Source organism: Taudactylus pleione, unplaced genomic scaffold (assembly GCF_031769625.1).
Source record: "Taudactylus pleione unplaced genomic scaffold, aTauple2 ptg000396l, whole genome shotgun sequence".
Lineage (NCBI taxonomy): Eukaryota > Metazoa > Chordata > Amphibia > Anura > Myobatrachidae > Taudactylus > Taudactylus pleione.
The window spans coordinates 2,299,508-2,316,115 of record NW_028284797.1 but is presented as its reverse complement, the minus strand read 5'-3'; the positions used below and the strand labels follow the sequence as shown (position 1 = coordinate 2,316,115).

Sequence of the window (16,608 nt, the reverse complement as noted above, 5' to 3'; positions counted from 1 at the left end):
CTGCCTGGAAATTTGGGGCCAAGTGTATAGTATCTGGTAACTTCTTATGCTTCCAACTAACTAAGGTCTGGAAATAAAACAGGAAGTATCCTGCAGCCATTAATAATTATGGGTACTACAGCATTTGGCTAATGACAGGTGAATGTCAAAGTCTAAATGAGCAACCAAAGTGTTACTAAATTCATTAATTGTCGACTGGCAACCAGTCAGCTTTGAGATTGCATATATCAAGTCCATTCTAAAAAATGAAAGGTAGTAGTTGATTGGTTGATATGGGCAATTTTTCCACTGGGCCACTTCTTCACTCTTTTTACTGCTTGATATATCATCCCTGATTTGTAAATGCACCTTACCATTATTACAGACAGTTAGCAACTTTTATTTTCACTTATAGATTTCTATTCCTCATTATTGTGCAGCTTTGTTATTGTCTTAACCAGTTGATGACTGCAGGTTTGATACATTTCACAATCAGACCAAATTTTTACTTTTTGGGAATACCTTTTTTATTTCTTAGTTTAAAAATATATTTTAGACTAGTTTTGAAACAAATTGGAACAAAAATCTATTAATTAAAATACATTATGATGAAAAAAGCATGACAAATAGTCAGGACCCATTAAAATGTATGTTATTATGTGCAGTGCTTAATCACTAAAGCAATGATGCATAGTAAAAAAGATTTGGAACTAGTAATTGTCTAGTGCAGAGTTTCCGAAACTTCAACATTACAGTACAGGTTTTAAGGATATCCCTGCTTGTGTACAGATGATTAAATCAAATTGACTGAGGTACTAATTAAGTCACCTGTGCGCAAGCATGGATAGCCTTAAAACCTGGCCTGCAATAACAGAGTTTGGGAACCTCTGGTCTAGTGTATAGGTTCTAATAATTTAATAGCCTTTTATTTTCCTACATATTATGCAGCACTTTATAGATTCAAGGATCAATTTAACACTGATGGGGCAATCAGTTTGTTCCTTATTGCATTGATATTATCATTTTAGAAGCCATTTTTTATCAAAATCCCTGCTGCTGTGCATAGTTTTTCTGTCCCTCACTGGCAGCCTAAAAACTGCTGATGAGGAGGTCCAGCAATAAGAGCATGATTTAACCTGGAGGAGTTCTCTGATACCCCTTTTACATCAGAACTAAAATCCAGGTTATTGCAGGGTGAACCCGGGTAGCTACTTGGTGTAATATGGGAAAGGGTTGGATTGCCGGGTTGAGTGACCCGGCAATCCATCCCAGGTAACTTGCAGGGTTTAACACGGGAATAACTCGAGAAACCCTGCAGTGTAAACGGCGCGATCTGAGTCAGGGTGACCTGGATCGTGCCGCATGCCTGCCAATTGGCCGGCTTCAGTGGCGCTTGGAGATAACGTCATTTCCAAGCATCCACTTCAACGCCGGAAAAGCTGGGTCTCTGCAGACCCGGCTGCGGTGTGAACGGCGCCGACTCGGGAATATCCTGGGTCGGCGCCAGGGAAATTCTGGGTTTGATCCAGATTGGAACCCTTTTCCAACCTCCAGGTCAGACCCGGAATTTCAGTATAAAAGCGGTATTACAAAGCATTTCTGGCTTCACAGGTCACCATAGTTGGGTATAGGGCAAAGGTTTCCAAACTCGATCCTCAAGGCACCCTACAATCCAGGTTTTAAGGATATCCATGCTTGACCACAGGTGACTAAATTTGTACCTCAGTCAATTTGATTTAACCACCTGTGCTTAACCATGGATCTCTCTAAAACCAGAACTGTTGGGGTGCCTTGAGGACCGCGTTTGGGAACCTCTGGTATAGGATAACGCTCAAGCTTTGCTTTCTGTTGCTTGCTAAATTGTTGGATAGCAAAGTGCCTATAGCAGGTTATTGAGATGCAGTAACCAACGAAAATAGAGGGGCCGCAGAAGAAATCTGATTACTCTGTGGTAGCCCTCTTGTTAATTAGGAGGAAGCAGTCATAACCCCATTCCTTTGGCAAAAAAGGGTTATTACTTCTTCATAAATAGACCCCATAATAATTTGCATCAGTCCTTGCCTAATTGTAGCTCACATTGTAAATTTCCTATCATACAAAAACATTTCATTTTTGTCAACAGCCAATTAAACTATCAGTGCTTTAAGTCTGTACTTTCTGCCAGTATGTTAGCTCCTAGACATGTGAAGAGTTTATGGTTGCTCACATCAGCTCCTAGGCAATTATTATATCAGACCACTGTTTCTTTTACAGCACCAAATAATGACATAAAGGTAATTTCTCATTTATAGGAAGAAGCGTCTGCAACGTCTGAAGACAATTGTTGTCAAAGTTCCTGAAGCCGTACAGAAAGCTGTTGCTGTAGTGGATTCCGCAGACTCAGCTCCTCTGTATAAAAGTGTTCCTGACTTCCAGAGGGTGCAAATTACAGGAGACTATGCCTCAGGGGTAATGGGATCATTAACATTCATTGTGTCCTGAAATATAAGGAAATACACACTCTATGTACTATGTTATACCCCTTTTCCACCTAAATTCCAGGTCTGACCCAGAGTTGGAACAAAGTTCCTATCCGGATCAGACCCGGAATTTTGCCGGCGCCGACTCGGGAGATTCCTGAGAGCGCCGCTCACACCGCAGTCGGGTCTGCATATACCTGGCTTTTGCGGAGTGAAAGTGGTCGCTTGGAGATGACGTCATCTCCAAGCGCCACTGAAGACGGACCAATCGGCCAGCTAGCAGCGCCCTCCAGGTCATCGTGACCCGGAGTGCGCTGTTCTCACAGGAGGGTTTCATGGGCTGCGCCCGTGTTAAATCCTGCTAGTTACCTGGGTTGGATTGCCGGGTCACTCGACCCGGCGATTCAACCCTCACCCCTTTTACACCAGAGAGCTGCCCGGGTTAACCCTTCAAAAACCCGGCTTTAGCTCCGGTGTAAAAGGGGTATTAGAAACACTTGTACTGAGACAGGGCTTGATTCAGATCATCAGATATGTACGGTATAGTACAGCTGTAGGGAAGCGGCTGTCCAATAACGTACATTAACGTACAACTAATATGCTAATGCCTGCAGGAGGCATCTGAGGTACAACGTCGCCTCCAGCCTGCATTGCAGATCCAAGTGCTGCGTCCGTAGATGCAGCATCTGACCAACATCGCTACCATCAGTTGTAAAGTGTTTGTAGCGTCGTCCATCTAAGTAAGACGAAGCTTACTCAGACTGGCCACCTCCTGCCACTCATGAGGCCAGGAAATCTGCATCCTCCTTGCACTCTCGGAAGACGGGGGCGACATGCTACCATTTCCGGGAACGCAGGCTGGCGACACCCCCCTCCACGCCCCCCAATGATTGACATGCTGTGGCTTGGGGACACTGCGTACTCATTCTGCACATGTGCAGAACGAGTCCTGCGCATGTGCAGACCCCAAAAATTTGAGTTTACGTACATATCTCATTCAGGCCCCACTGTCTCTAACAAAGTACATTTGCAGCAGGGCAACATTTAGCATTAGTCAGCAGGGTCCTGTGCTGATGGGTGCTAGACACAAAGGGGAGGATTTACGAAGCAGAGGCCTCTGCAAGTGCTGCTTCCCAGCGAGTTGTAGCTCCTTATTTAAAACGGCACCCGGAGCCAGTGCAAAGTGCTGCATGCTATACACTGACGTCGGGTGCCGTTTTAAAAAAGGAGCTACAACCCGCCATGAATCTGCAGCTTGCAGAAGCCACTGCTTCGTAAATCCTCCCCAAAGAGGCAGATCTTTCTCTGCAGAACACGTAGTTCATCATTCCTTTGCTCGTTTTATAGTGAAAAAAAATCAAAACTGGTGAGGTTTATCTGATGTAGGAAAATATTGTATAGGATAGTGGCATGGTATAATCATCTGTCACAGAGGTGTATACTGGAGTGGTGTATAATATCACAGATTAGGAGGAGAAGGAGGCACAGTTTCTAAAAAGAAAAAAATATATGATAAAAATAAAATATTGCAGTAGTGTCAGTACAATGAGTCTGGCCATGTAAATGTGGACTTCTCAGTATCCTTCTTCTGTGAACAAATCTGCTTCTGTAGTAAATTTACAGATTATAGATTGTTCCACAGTCATTCACTTGGGGGCATGTTGTAATTACAAAACTACCTCTCCATAGCACAAACACTCCTGTTCCACATATGTATGTAGACGGTATGACAAGTAGGTGGAGCAGGATCTAACACTGAAGGGATGCAATCAGTGTCTGATCAACCATTAGGCAAAAGGTTCCCAAATGCAGTTCTCAAAGCACCTCAACAGTTCACATTTTAGAGATATCCATAGTAGAGCACTGGTGGTTGACTGTGGTACTAATTAAATTGCCTGTGGTCAAGCATTGATATCCTTAAAACATGGACTGTTAGGGTGCCTTGAGGACTGAGTTTGGGTACCTCTGCATTAAGCTGATTAGGCTGCAACCTAGGGCTCCAAGATTTAGGAGAACGGCTCACAGTTGGCAGCCGGTGAATAAAATTAAAAATTAAAAAGTGGGAGGCACATATAGAAACAGTTGTAATTCCTACACCGCTCACCTGATTTGGATGTAATTAACCTCAAATTAAATCTGAAAGTCTGCAGTTAAAGCACACCTTGTTTGTTTCATTTCAAAGCCATTGTGGTGGTGAATAGAGGCCAAAATATGAAAATTCGCTCAATGTCCCAATATTTATGCACCTGACTGTATATACATTGTGCTACAGTGCAATCTGGGTAGCCTCCTATAGAGCTGCATGAGATTATCCCTAGAGTCTTTAACACATTCCCAATAATCCAGTGTGTATTTTACACTGCATAAACATCATTAGCTCATTAGATGCCAATGTCAAACATATCAGTTGTATAACGTTCCTTACTGCAAATGTCAGTAGCAATGAAGATTTCCTGTGCATGCATACACACTGTGTGTTAAACAGCACTACAGGGGGAGCTACAAGTGTATTAGCCTACGGCATCTGGAACCCTTAATAAGGCCCTGATGCAATTCCTGTTCTGGTTATTAGTAGTGGCCTTTTTGAGTATTGACAGGGCCGCAACTAGGGGGGGGCTAAGGGGGCACGTGCCCCGGGTGCCGGAGTTGAGGGGGTGATGAGGAGAGGCTGCCAAGGTGGGGGGGGCCCAGGTAGTTGCACATGTGGCTTTGGAGCCGCACGCCGGGACCTGTAGGCAAATGCCTGGCTCCTGCAACCCGGCCTTGAGAGACACAGCGTCGCCGTCAGTCTAATAAGACGCCAGTCGCAAGCCAATCAGAGCTTGTGGACCGGCAGCCAATCACCATCGGCTGCCAGTCGATGAGCTCCAATTGGTTTGCGACAGGCGCCACATTAGACAGTGGCGCTGACCGATCCCCGGCATGTGGCATCTCCGTCCCATCCCGCGTCGCCTGAGTTCACCCACCACGCAGCCCCGGCAGGTAAAAGGAGGGAGCTGGATTACTGGGAGATCCCATTTTACTGTGTAAGTCCGATTTTAATAGTGTTTCATCTGTCAGTTCTGGGGGGGCTGTTGTCACTGGGGGGCATTACTGTGGCATAATGTATATGGGGCCTTACTGTGACATAATGTGTAGTAAGGGGCATTACTGTGACATAATGTGTAAGGGGTATTACTGTGGCATAATGTGTTGCAAGGGGAATTACTGTGTGGCATAATGTGTTGTAAGGGGCATTACTGTGTCAGAAAACCACACAATCTTTTTGTCCTCTATGTTGTTGTTTTTTTTTGGGGGGGTGGGGGGTGTTGAAATTATGGTCTTGCCCTGGGTGACAGAAATCCTAGTTTCGGCCCTGGTATTGGTTATAAGGTTACTATAATTAGTATTAGGTAGCACTTAGATATTTGTATTGGATATGCTATTCAGTTAACCTCCATTTCTCTATCTTTGCTAAATGTTTGTGGAGAAGTGTAGTGAGGATTTGTTACTTAAACCCCTTTCAGATTAGCAGAAAATGTGAACGCGCACCAACTCGGGATTTTGCTTATACCACTTTCTCACTGCCAGCAATAACGCGGGTTATTTCACGTGAACAGCCAATGCGATATGTTGGTGAATGACGATGTTCACCGACATATCGTGAGTACACACTGGTCGACGGGCAGCAGATAGATATATTGGCCGATCAATTGATCAGCCAAAATATCTGTCAGTGTGTACCCAGCTTGACACTATTAATTATCAAAATTGATAAGGTACAAGTACATTACTGAGACTGATAAGTGTTATGTGACAAGCCTGGGCTACTCATTTTAATGGGCTGTGGGAATCTGTGTCAGGATGTCTACTATATCATACATAAGGCCAAGGCACGGATATCAGATTACAAATGGATGTCAGCTGTTGACCTTTATGAACATGATGTAGAGAAGGAGCTAGAGGTGCAGATAGGAATAAGACATGAACATTATAATATCGCTTAAAATAGATTGAGTGGCAGCTAGACTTCTGAAGTGTTAGGAAATATGCTATGTTAGAACAGGGGTTTAAGTCTTGGAAAGCTAACGCCACATGCAAGAGCCAAATGTTGTGAGATGCAGTCATTTGGGCTTCGGCACTCAATGTTCCTCACTGCTGTAGTGGCCTGGGTGCCCGCACGATATGGCAATGTAGAAACTAAGTGTAAAACCACACAAGGTGGCAAACACGATGCGCCACTCCAGGACTTGATATCAAAGTATTTACTTCAACGTTTCGGGACTCTCTCGGCCCCGTCTTCAGGAAAATACATATACAAATAAATGAAAAAAGAAGCTTACCTTTATACCCCACCTAGCGTGCACTGTACTGGGCTGCTCCTGAGCCGCGTTCACGTGACCAGAGGGTGCGGGCACCTAGAGATGACGTCACACGTTGTGTCTCCGGAGGTTGCTATGGCAACCATTGACGCAGCTGCAGCTCCATGCTGCCTGTGAAAGAAACATACATACATAAACATATGATGTGATTGCTCTACTGTGACTAAAGAAATCAGTGAAAAAAATACATAGAAATAAGGAAAATAGAAAGAATATAAAGTTATAAAATTGTACAGTGCGAGTGCTACACAACCTATTAGATATGCATACCTCCCAACATGACCCTCTCCAGGAGGGACACAATGCTCTGGTTCTGGACTTCCCTGGTGAGAGGTGGGGCTGCAGAGCAGTTCAAAATTCAAATAGGGGAGCCACACCAACTGTCATTTCACACGCTACCAACCATCACTGGCTGGGACTCACTGGCAGTTGGTGTGACTCCCCTACTTGAATTGTGGACTGTACTGTAGCCCCACCTCTGGAGCCACCACCAATCATATATTACCAGGGAAGTCCAGGACCAGAGCATTGTGTCCCTCCTGGAGAGGGTCATGTTGGGAGGTATGGATATGACTCACTGCTGCCATCAGTATCAAAAATGCTAGAAAGCTATTAGGGGTGAGCGGGTTCGGATTTCTGAAATCCGAACCCCCCCGAGCCCCCCCGATCCGAGTCCGATCCGAGTCAGGCTCGACTTTTCCCGCCTGACTCGGATCTGAAATCGAGGCAAAACGTCATCATCCCGCCTTCCGAGTCTCGCGGTTTTGGATCCTATATAAGGTACCCGCGTCGGCGCCATTTTCTCACTCGGCTGTGGACAGTGAAGAGGGAGGGTGGGAGTTAGGGCTGTGTAGTGTAGTGTAGTGTAGTGCTGCTGTTGTCCACTACTTCAAAGTCCATAGGGGCTGGCTGTGTTGTGCTGTGCTGCTGTTGTTAATAGGGGCTGTGTCCACTACTTCAAAGTCCATAGGGGCTGGCTGGACTGTGTTGTGCAGTCAGTTCTCCATAGGGGCTGTATCCACTCCAAAGTCCTGTGCAGTGTCCCAGTCCTAAAGGAGTGCTGTAGTGTTGTCCAGGGGGTGCTCTGTCCATCAGGGGTGCTCCCCCCAAGTGCTAAAAAAATAATATATTTTCTGTGTTTGTGAATTGTGTGCGCAGTAGCCGCACGTGCATCAACAAAGTAGTGCCAAGCGTGCGCCTGTGTCATAAGTAAAGGGCCGGCTGGCTTGACCGTTAAAGGGTGCTGTAACCCCCGAAAGTACACTCCAGTCCAAACCAAAAAAAGAATTATTTTCTGTGTTTGTGAATTGTGTGCGCAGTAGCCGCACGTGCATCAACAAAGTAGTGCCAAGCGTGCGCCTGTGTCATAAGTAAAGGGCCGGCTGGCTTGACCGTTAAGGGTGCTGTAACCCCCGAAAGTACACTCCAGTCCAAACCAAAAAAAAAATTATTTTCTGTGTTTGTGAATTGTGTGAGCAGTAGCCGCACGTGCATCAACAAAGTAGTGCCAAGCGTGCGCCTGTGTCATAAGTAAAGGGCCGGCTGGCTTGACCGTTAAAGGGTGCTGTAACCCCCAAAGTACACTCCAGTCCAAACCAAAAAAAAAATTATTTTCTGTGTTTGTGAATTGTGTGCGCAGTAGCCGCACGTGCATCAACAAAGTAGTGCCAAACGTGCGCCTGTGTCATAAGTAAAGGGCCGGCTGGCTTGACCGTTAAGGGTGCTGTAACCCCCGAAAGTACACTCCAGTCCAAACCAAAAAAAAAATTATTTTCTGTGTTTGTGAATTGTGTGCGCAGTAGCCGCACGTGCATCAACAAAGTAGTGCCAAGCGTGCGCCTGTGTCATAAGTAAAGGGCCGGCTGGCTTGACCGTTAAGGGTGCTGTAACCCCCGAAAGTACACTCCAGTCCAAACCAAAAAAAAAATTATTTTCTGTGTTTGTGAATTGTGTGCGCAGTAGCCGCACGTGCATCAACAAAGTAGTGCCAAGCGTGCGCCTGTGTCATAAGTAAAGGGCCGGCTGGCTTGACCGTTAAGGGTGCTGTAACCCCCGAAAGTACACTCCAGTCCAAACCAAAAAAAAAATTATTTTCTGTGTTTATGAATTGTGTGCGCAGTAGCCGCACGTGCATCAACAAAGTAGTGCCAAGCGTGCGCCTGTGTCATAAGTAAAGGGCCGGCTGGCTTGACCGTTAAAGGGTGCTGTATCCCCCAAAGTACACTCCAGTCCAAACCAAAAAAAAATTTATTTTCTGTGTTTGTGAATTGTGTGCGCAGTAGCCGCACGTGCATCAACAAAGTAGTGCCAAGCGTGCGCCTGTGTCATAAGTAAAGGGCCGGCTGGCTTGACCGTTAAAGGGTGCTGTAACCCCCGAAAGTACACTCCAGTCCAAACCAAAAAAAAATTATTTTCTGTGTTTGTGAATTGTGTGCTCAGTAGCCGCACGTGCATCAACAAAGTAGTGCCAAGCGTGCGCCTGTGTCATAAGTAAAGGGCCGGCTGGCTTGACCGTTAAAGGGTGCTGTAACCCCCAAAGTACACTCCAGTCCAAACCAAAAAAAATATTATTTTCTGTGTTTGTGAATTGTGTGCGCAGTAGCCGCACGTGCATCAACAAAGTAGTGCCAAGCGTGCGCCTGTGTCATAAGTAAAGGGCCGGCTGGCTTGACCGTTAAAGGGTGCTGTAACCCCCGAAAGTACACTCCAGTCCAAACCAAAAAAAAATTATTTTCTGTGTTTGTGAATTGTGTGCGCAGTAGCCGCACGTGCATCAACAAAGTAGTGCCAAGCGTGCGCCTGTGTCATAAGTAAAGGGCCAGCTGGCTTGACCGTTAAAGGGTGCTGTAACCCCCAAAGTACACTCCAGTCCAAACCCAAAAAAAAATTATTTTCTGTGTTTGTGAATTGTGTGCGCAGTAGCCGCACGTGCATCAACAAAGTAGTGCCAAGCGTGCGCCTGTGTCATAAGTAAAGGGCCGGCTGGCTTGACCGTTAAAGGGTGCTGTAACCCCCAAAGTACACTCCAGTCCAAACCAAAAAAAAAATTATTTTCTGTGTTTGTGAATTGTGTGCGCAGTAGCCGCACGTGCATCAACAAAGTAGTGCCAAGAGTGCGCCTGTGTCATAAGTAAAGGGCCGGCTGGCTTGACCGTTAAAGGGTGCTGTAACTCCCAAAGTACACTCCAGTCCAAACCAAAAAAAAAATTATTTTCTGTGTTTAGCCGCACGTATATATCAAATCGATATAACATAAATGGAGGACCAAACTTTCTCCGATAAAAATAAAATAGAGAAAGATCAAGAACCACTTCCTCCTAGTGCTGAAGCTGCTGCCACTAGTCATGACATAGACGATAACATGCCATCAACGTCGTCTGCCAAGGCCGATGCCCAATGTCATAGTAGAGGGCACATACAATCCCAAATGGCAAAGTTCAGGAAAATGACCTTGAAAAAGACATTTAAATCAGCTGAAGAGAAACGTAAACTTGCCAATATGCCATTTACGACACGGAGTGGCAAGGAACGGCTAAGGTCGATCCCTAGTATGTTCATGACTAGTGGTTCAGCTTCACATGACGATGGAAGCCCTCCTCCCACTAAAAAAATCAAAAGAGTTAAGCTGGCAAAAGCACAGCGAAGAACTGTGCTTTCTAAGAAGATATCACAAATCCCCAAGGAGAGTCCAAGTGTGGTGGTGGTTGCGATGCCTGACCTTCCCAGCACTGGACGGGAAGAGGTGGCTCTTTCCACCATTTGCACGCCCCCTGCAAGTGCTGAAAGGAGCACCCACAGTCCACTTGCTGATATGCAAATTGAAGATGTCACTGTTGAAGTACAACAGGATGAGGATACTGGTGTAGCTGGCGCTGAGGAGGAAGTTGGCGAGGAGGATTCTGATGGTGATGTGGTTTGTTTAAATCAGGCTCCGGGGGAGACAGTTGTTGTCCGTGGGATGAAAAAGCCCATCACGGTCATGCCTGGGCAGAAGACCAAACATTCCACCTCTTTGGTCTGGCAATATTTCTATCCAAATCCGGACAACAACTGTCTTGCCATATGTACCATATGTAAAGGTGAAATAAGTAGGGGTAGGGACGTCAACCACCTAGGAACATCCTCCCTTATACGGCACCTGCAGCGCGTTCATAAAAAGTTACTGTCAAGTTCAGAAACTTTGGCTAAGACCGTAAGCAGTCCAGGGACACCTAAATCCCATTGTCCTGTTGTATCCAAGCGCCTGCAAACCACACCGTCAACTCCCTCCTCGTCAATTTCCTCCTTAGTCAGGATCGGAAGTAGTCCTGCAGGCCATGTCACTGGCATGACTGACTCTCCTATCCGGGATTCCTCTGGAGGATCCTGCATTGCTACGCCTACTGCTGCCGCTGCTGCTGTTGCTGCTGCTGGGAGTCGTTCATCATCCCAGAGAGGAAGTAGGAACACCACTACTTTTACTAAACAATTGACCCTCCAACAGTCCTTAGCGAGGAGGATGAAGTACGACAGCAGTCATCCTGAAGCAAAACGTATAACTGAGGCCTTGACTGCTATGTTGGTGTTAGACGTGCGTCCGGTATCTGCCATTAGTGCAGTGGGATTTAGACAATTGATGGAGGTAGTGTGTCCCCGGTTCCAAATCCCGTCTAGATTCCACTTCACTAGGCAGGCGATACCGAGACTGTACAGAAACGTCAGAAAAAGTGTCCTCAGTGTCCTGAAAAATGCCGTTGTACACAATGTCCACTTAACCACGGACATGTGGACAAGTGGAACAGGGCAGACTAAGGACTATATGACTGTGACAGCCCACTGGGTAGATGTATCACCTTACGCAGCAACAGCAGCAGCGTCACCAGTAGCAGCATCTCAGAAACGCCAGCTCGTTACAAGGCAGGCTACGCTGTGTATCACCGGTTTCAGTAAGAGGCACACCGCCGACAACCTCTTAGAGAAACTGAGGGAAATCATCGCCCAGTGGCTTACCCCACTTAGACTCTCCTGGGGATTTGTGATATCTGACAACGCCACCAATATTGTGCGGGCATTACATCTGGGCAAATTCCAACACATCCCATGTTTTGCTCACACAATAAACTTGGTGGTGCAGAATTTTCTGAAAAGCGACAGGGGCGTGCAGGAGACGCTTTGGGTGGCCCGAAAAATTTCTGGCCACTTTCGCCATTCAGCGACTGCGTGCCGAAGACTGGAGCGCCAGCAAACACTCTTGAACCTGCCCCGCCATCACCTGAAGCAAGAGGTTGTGACGCGGTGGAACTCAACCCTCTATATGCTTCAGAGGATGGAGGAGCAGCAAAAGGCCATACAAGCCTATACATCCACCTATGACATAGGCAAAGGAGGGGGTATGCACCTGACTCAAGCGCAGTGGAGAATGATTTCTGTGTTGTGCAAGGTTCTCCAGCCCTTCGAACTTGCCACACGTGAAGTCAGTTCAGACACAGCCAGCTTGAGTCAGGTCATTCCCCTCATCAGGCTTTTGCAGAAGCAGCTGGAGAAAGTGAAGGAGGAGCTAAGACGGAGCGATTCCGCTCGGCATGTGGGACTTGTGGATGAAGCCCTTCATTCGCTTTGCCAGGATTCCAGGGTGGTCAATCTGTTGAAATCAGACCACTACATTTTGGCCACCGTGCTTGATCCTAGGTTTAAAGCCTATGTGGTGTCTCTCTTTCCGGCCGACACAAGCCTGCAGAGGTGCAAAGACCTGCTGGTGAACACACTGTCAGCTGAAGCGGAACGTGACACGTCAACGGCTCCTTCTTCATTTTCTCCCGCAACTGGGGCTGCCAGGAAAAAACTTAGGTATCCTAAGCAACCCACTGGCGGTGATGCAGGGCAGGCAGGACCAAGTTTGGACATCTGGTCCGGACTGAAGGACCTGGCAACAATTTCTGACATGTCTACTGTCACTGCATATGATACTGTCACCATTGACAGAATGGTGGAGGATTACATCGGTGACAGCATCCAAGTAGGCATGTCAGACAGTCCATACCTGTACTGGCAGGAAAAAGAGGCAATTTGGAGGCCCCTGTACAAGCTGGCTCTATTTTACCTGAGTTGCCCCCCCTCCAGTGTGTACTCCGAAAGAGTGTTTAGTGCAGCCGGGAACCTTGTCAGCGAAAGGCGTAGGAGGTTGCTTCCACAGAATGTGGAGAAGATGATGTTCATCAAAATGAATTATCAGCTCTTCCAGGGAGACCAGCCTCCAGAAGGTACAGAGGGACCTGTGGTGGTGGATTCAAGTGGGGACGAGTTAATACTTTGTGAGGATGAGGATGTACACACTGAAGAGGGTGAGGAATCGGTGGATGAGGAGGATGAGGATGACATCTTGCCTCCGTAGAGCCAGTTTGTGCAGGGACACATTAATTGCCAGCTTGTTTTGTGGGGGCCCAAACGAACCAATCATTTCAGCCACAGTTGTGTGGCAGACCCTGGCGCTGAAATGATTGATTTGTTAAAGTGTGCATGTCCTGTTTATACAACATAAGGGTGGGTGGGAGGGCCCAAGGACAATTCCATCTTGCACTTCTTTTTTTTCTTTGCATTATGTACAGTTTGGGGCCTAGTTTTTCTAACTGCCATCCTGTCTGCCACTGCAGTGTCACTCCTAGATGGGTCACGTGTTTGTGCCGCCCACTCGTGTCGCTTAGCATAGTCATCCAGCTACCTCGGTGCAACCTTTTGGACATGAAAACACTATTGTGAGGTGTGAGGTGTTCAGAATAGACTGGAAATGAGTGGAAATTAAGGTTATTGAGGTTAATAATAGCATAGGAGCAGAGAAACCAACAAATTCTGTGATTTTAGCTGTTTTTATGCTTTTTAAAAAAAAAATACAGATCCAAAACACAAAACCCAGAACCCAAAACACGGAAGGGTGGTTTTGGCAAAACCAATCCAGATCCAAAACACGAAGAAAGATCCAGATCCAAAACCAAAACACAAAACACGAAAAGTGGCCGGTGCACACCCCTAAAAGCTATATAATTAATATTAGAATAACTAACTAGAGCGAGTCATAGTTAAAGTCATAGAAAGAAACTGTGTGGCATAATGCCAACTCTACGGCATATTATCACTGTTCGACCCACAAAAAGGTAGTCAGACAGTACTGACTACCTGTATTACGTTGGCCTATTAGATGAAAGAATTCCATGCAATACGTTCATTAAGCCCTAACGGTTGCACTATGTTCAGTCTCAAAATCCATCGAGCTTCAAGTCTAGACAAGGCGGTGGTTCTGTCACCTCCTCTGGGTAGTGGAGGGATTTGGCCGATCATTCTATATCTTAATACAGATAGTTGGTGTTTTTGTTGTTGGAAGTGTTTTGCGATCGGCTGATCTATTTCTTTGCCATTAAGTGTCGCACGTATGGCAGTCCTGTGTAAGGCCACTCGCTCCTTGAACATTCTCGTGGTCATGCCAATATAGCACAAACCACATGGGTACATAATCATGTATATAACATATTTTCTATTACATAATATATGTCTAATTTTGTATGTCTTGCCCGTATGAGGACGTTGGAAGCTATTGCCAGTCTGCATGTAGCTGCATGTTACACAAGAAGGACATTTATAGCAACCTGGTTTTCTAAAAAAGGTGGAAATATTATTTCACGCGTTATAGTCAGTGATGTCAGTGTGGACTAAGTGGTCCCTTAAGTTCTTGCCATGTCTGTAACACATCATGGGTTGTACCTTGCGGAAGCATAAGAGATCCTTGTCGCCTGACACTATGGGCTCTATTTATTATCATTATGTTTACTAAAATAAAGTGAAAAAGGGTGTTTTCACAGCCTTTTCACATTATTTTAGTTTCACCTAAAGTTACTACAGGGCAATTGGAGTAGAATTCATAAAATTCTACTCCGACCCATAAGTATCACTTATTTTTAGTATTCAGATCGCATTTCCCATAATTGTAATGGGAAATGCGATCTGTGTGCAAGTTACTAAAAATAAATTGTGAAAAATACACCTGGAGGTGGCGTTATCCAGGGTCTCCCCCAGTTACTGGACCCATGCTCCACTCTGATGTGCAGAGCAGAGCCCGGAGCTGGCCCCAGTGATCAGCTGTGTGGTCTAAACAGACCACATGCTGAAACACTGCTAAAAAAAAAAAAATAGTAAAAAAAAAATTAACTTACCTGAGTCCAGGGACCGGAGTTCGGGGCTCTGGTGATGTCCTCCCACCGGTCAGCTGGTCTCCCATACTGCACTGTGGCCCAGTCATCAGGTGACTGGGTCCCAGTGCAGTATGGGATGTCAGCTGACCGGAGCAATGGAGGACATCACCGGAGCACAGATCATGCAGGTAAGTGCAATTAAGGAAGGGGGGGTCGCAGGGGTATATATATAAACCAAATAATGCCTAAATTTCATGCTTAGAAGATAAGCAGCACTACAGGAGGAACCTCTGTTAGAAGGAACCAATACAACATAAGCACATTGAAAGTTCCTAAGTGCGCTATGTGCAATCAAATTAAGAGAGTTTGAGTTAGTAAATTGCTTGTATTGTAAGGTCTGTCCTCTAAACATTTAAATAAGATGTTCTCTTTTTGAACTGTTTGACATTAGACCATGAGGGATCCTGTGGGTATACCTTCCAACAGAAAATCACCCAACAGATGGCCGAAAAGGCCAATTAAGAAAGATACCAAATGTTTATTTTTGATAAAAACATAGGTTCAACATTTAAAAGTTGTGGTTCACATAAACAAAGTAAGAAACATAACATAGTACCAATAAATCAATGAGCCAAGGCCAGTGTAGAGAAGATGTTTTTTTGAGACACACCCTCACCTTTAAACAGATGTGAGCTCAATAGGAATGGAATCTTCACACAACTGGTCAATGGAACCGTCACTGGTAAACCATACGCGTTTCGTCTTTCGACTTCATCAGGGGTAGGTATCTTTTATTGGTTGAAAGAGTTGGACTTTTTTGAGTAACTTGGTAAAGAATTAAAATTAGTATATACACATAGTTACTGGCCATATGAATGATACATACCAAAAAAAATTATTGATAACCCATAGGGGTATGATTTTCAGGTAATAATCGAAAGTTGGTGGGTATCGCTGTACTTCAGCTGATTAAGCATGACCCATTTGGACCTAAAAAAAAAAAAAAGAAAAGAGAACACCTTATTTAAACGTTTAGAAGACGGACTTTCACATTCAAGTAACCTGCTAACTCAAACTGTCTTCATTTGATTGCACATAGCGCACAATTAAAAAAAATAAAATAAAAAAATATATATATTTATATATATATACATATATATATATATATACATATATATATATATATATATATATATATATATATACAGTGCATCCGGAAAGTATTCACACCGCTTCACTTTTTCCACATTTTGCTATGTTACAGCCTTATTCCAAAATGGATTAAATTCATTTTTATCCTCAAAATTCTACACACGATACCCCATAATGACAATATGTATAAAGTTTTTTTGCGATTTTTGCAAATTTAATAAAAAAAACCCACTAAGAAATCACATGTTCACAGCCTTTGCCATAAAGCTCAAAATTTAGCTCAGGTGCATCCTGTTTCCACTGATCATCCTTGAGATGTTCCTACAGCTTAATTGGAGTCCACCTGTGGTAAATTCAGTTGATTGGACATGATTTTGAAAGGCATACACCTGTCTGTATAAGGTCCCACACTTGACAGTGCATGTCAGAGCACAAACCAAGCATGAAGTCCAAGGAATTGTCTGTACAGACAGGATTGCCTCGAGGCACAAATCTGGG

General features: G+C 45.1%; 1 protein-coding gene across 1 annotated transcript in view; it reads left to right on the top strand.

Moving 5' to 3' along the window:
* The window catches only part of AMPD1 (adenosine monophosphate deaminase 1), a 147,246-nt gene that overhangs the window by 40,423 nt on the left and 90,215 nt on the right, over positions 1-16,608 (top strand). The window contains exon 3 of the mRNA XM_088446290.1: positions 2,271-2,427. Coding sequence (XP_088302416.1) covers positions 2,271-2,427 — 157 coding nt within the window. The remainder of the gene's footprint in view (positions 1-2,270; positions 2,428-16,608) is intronic.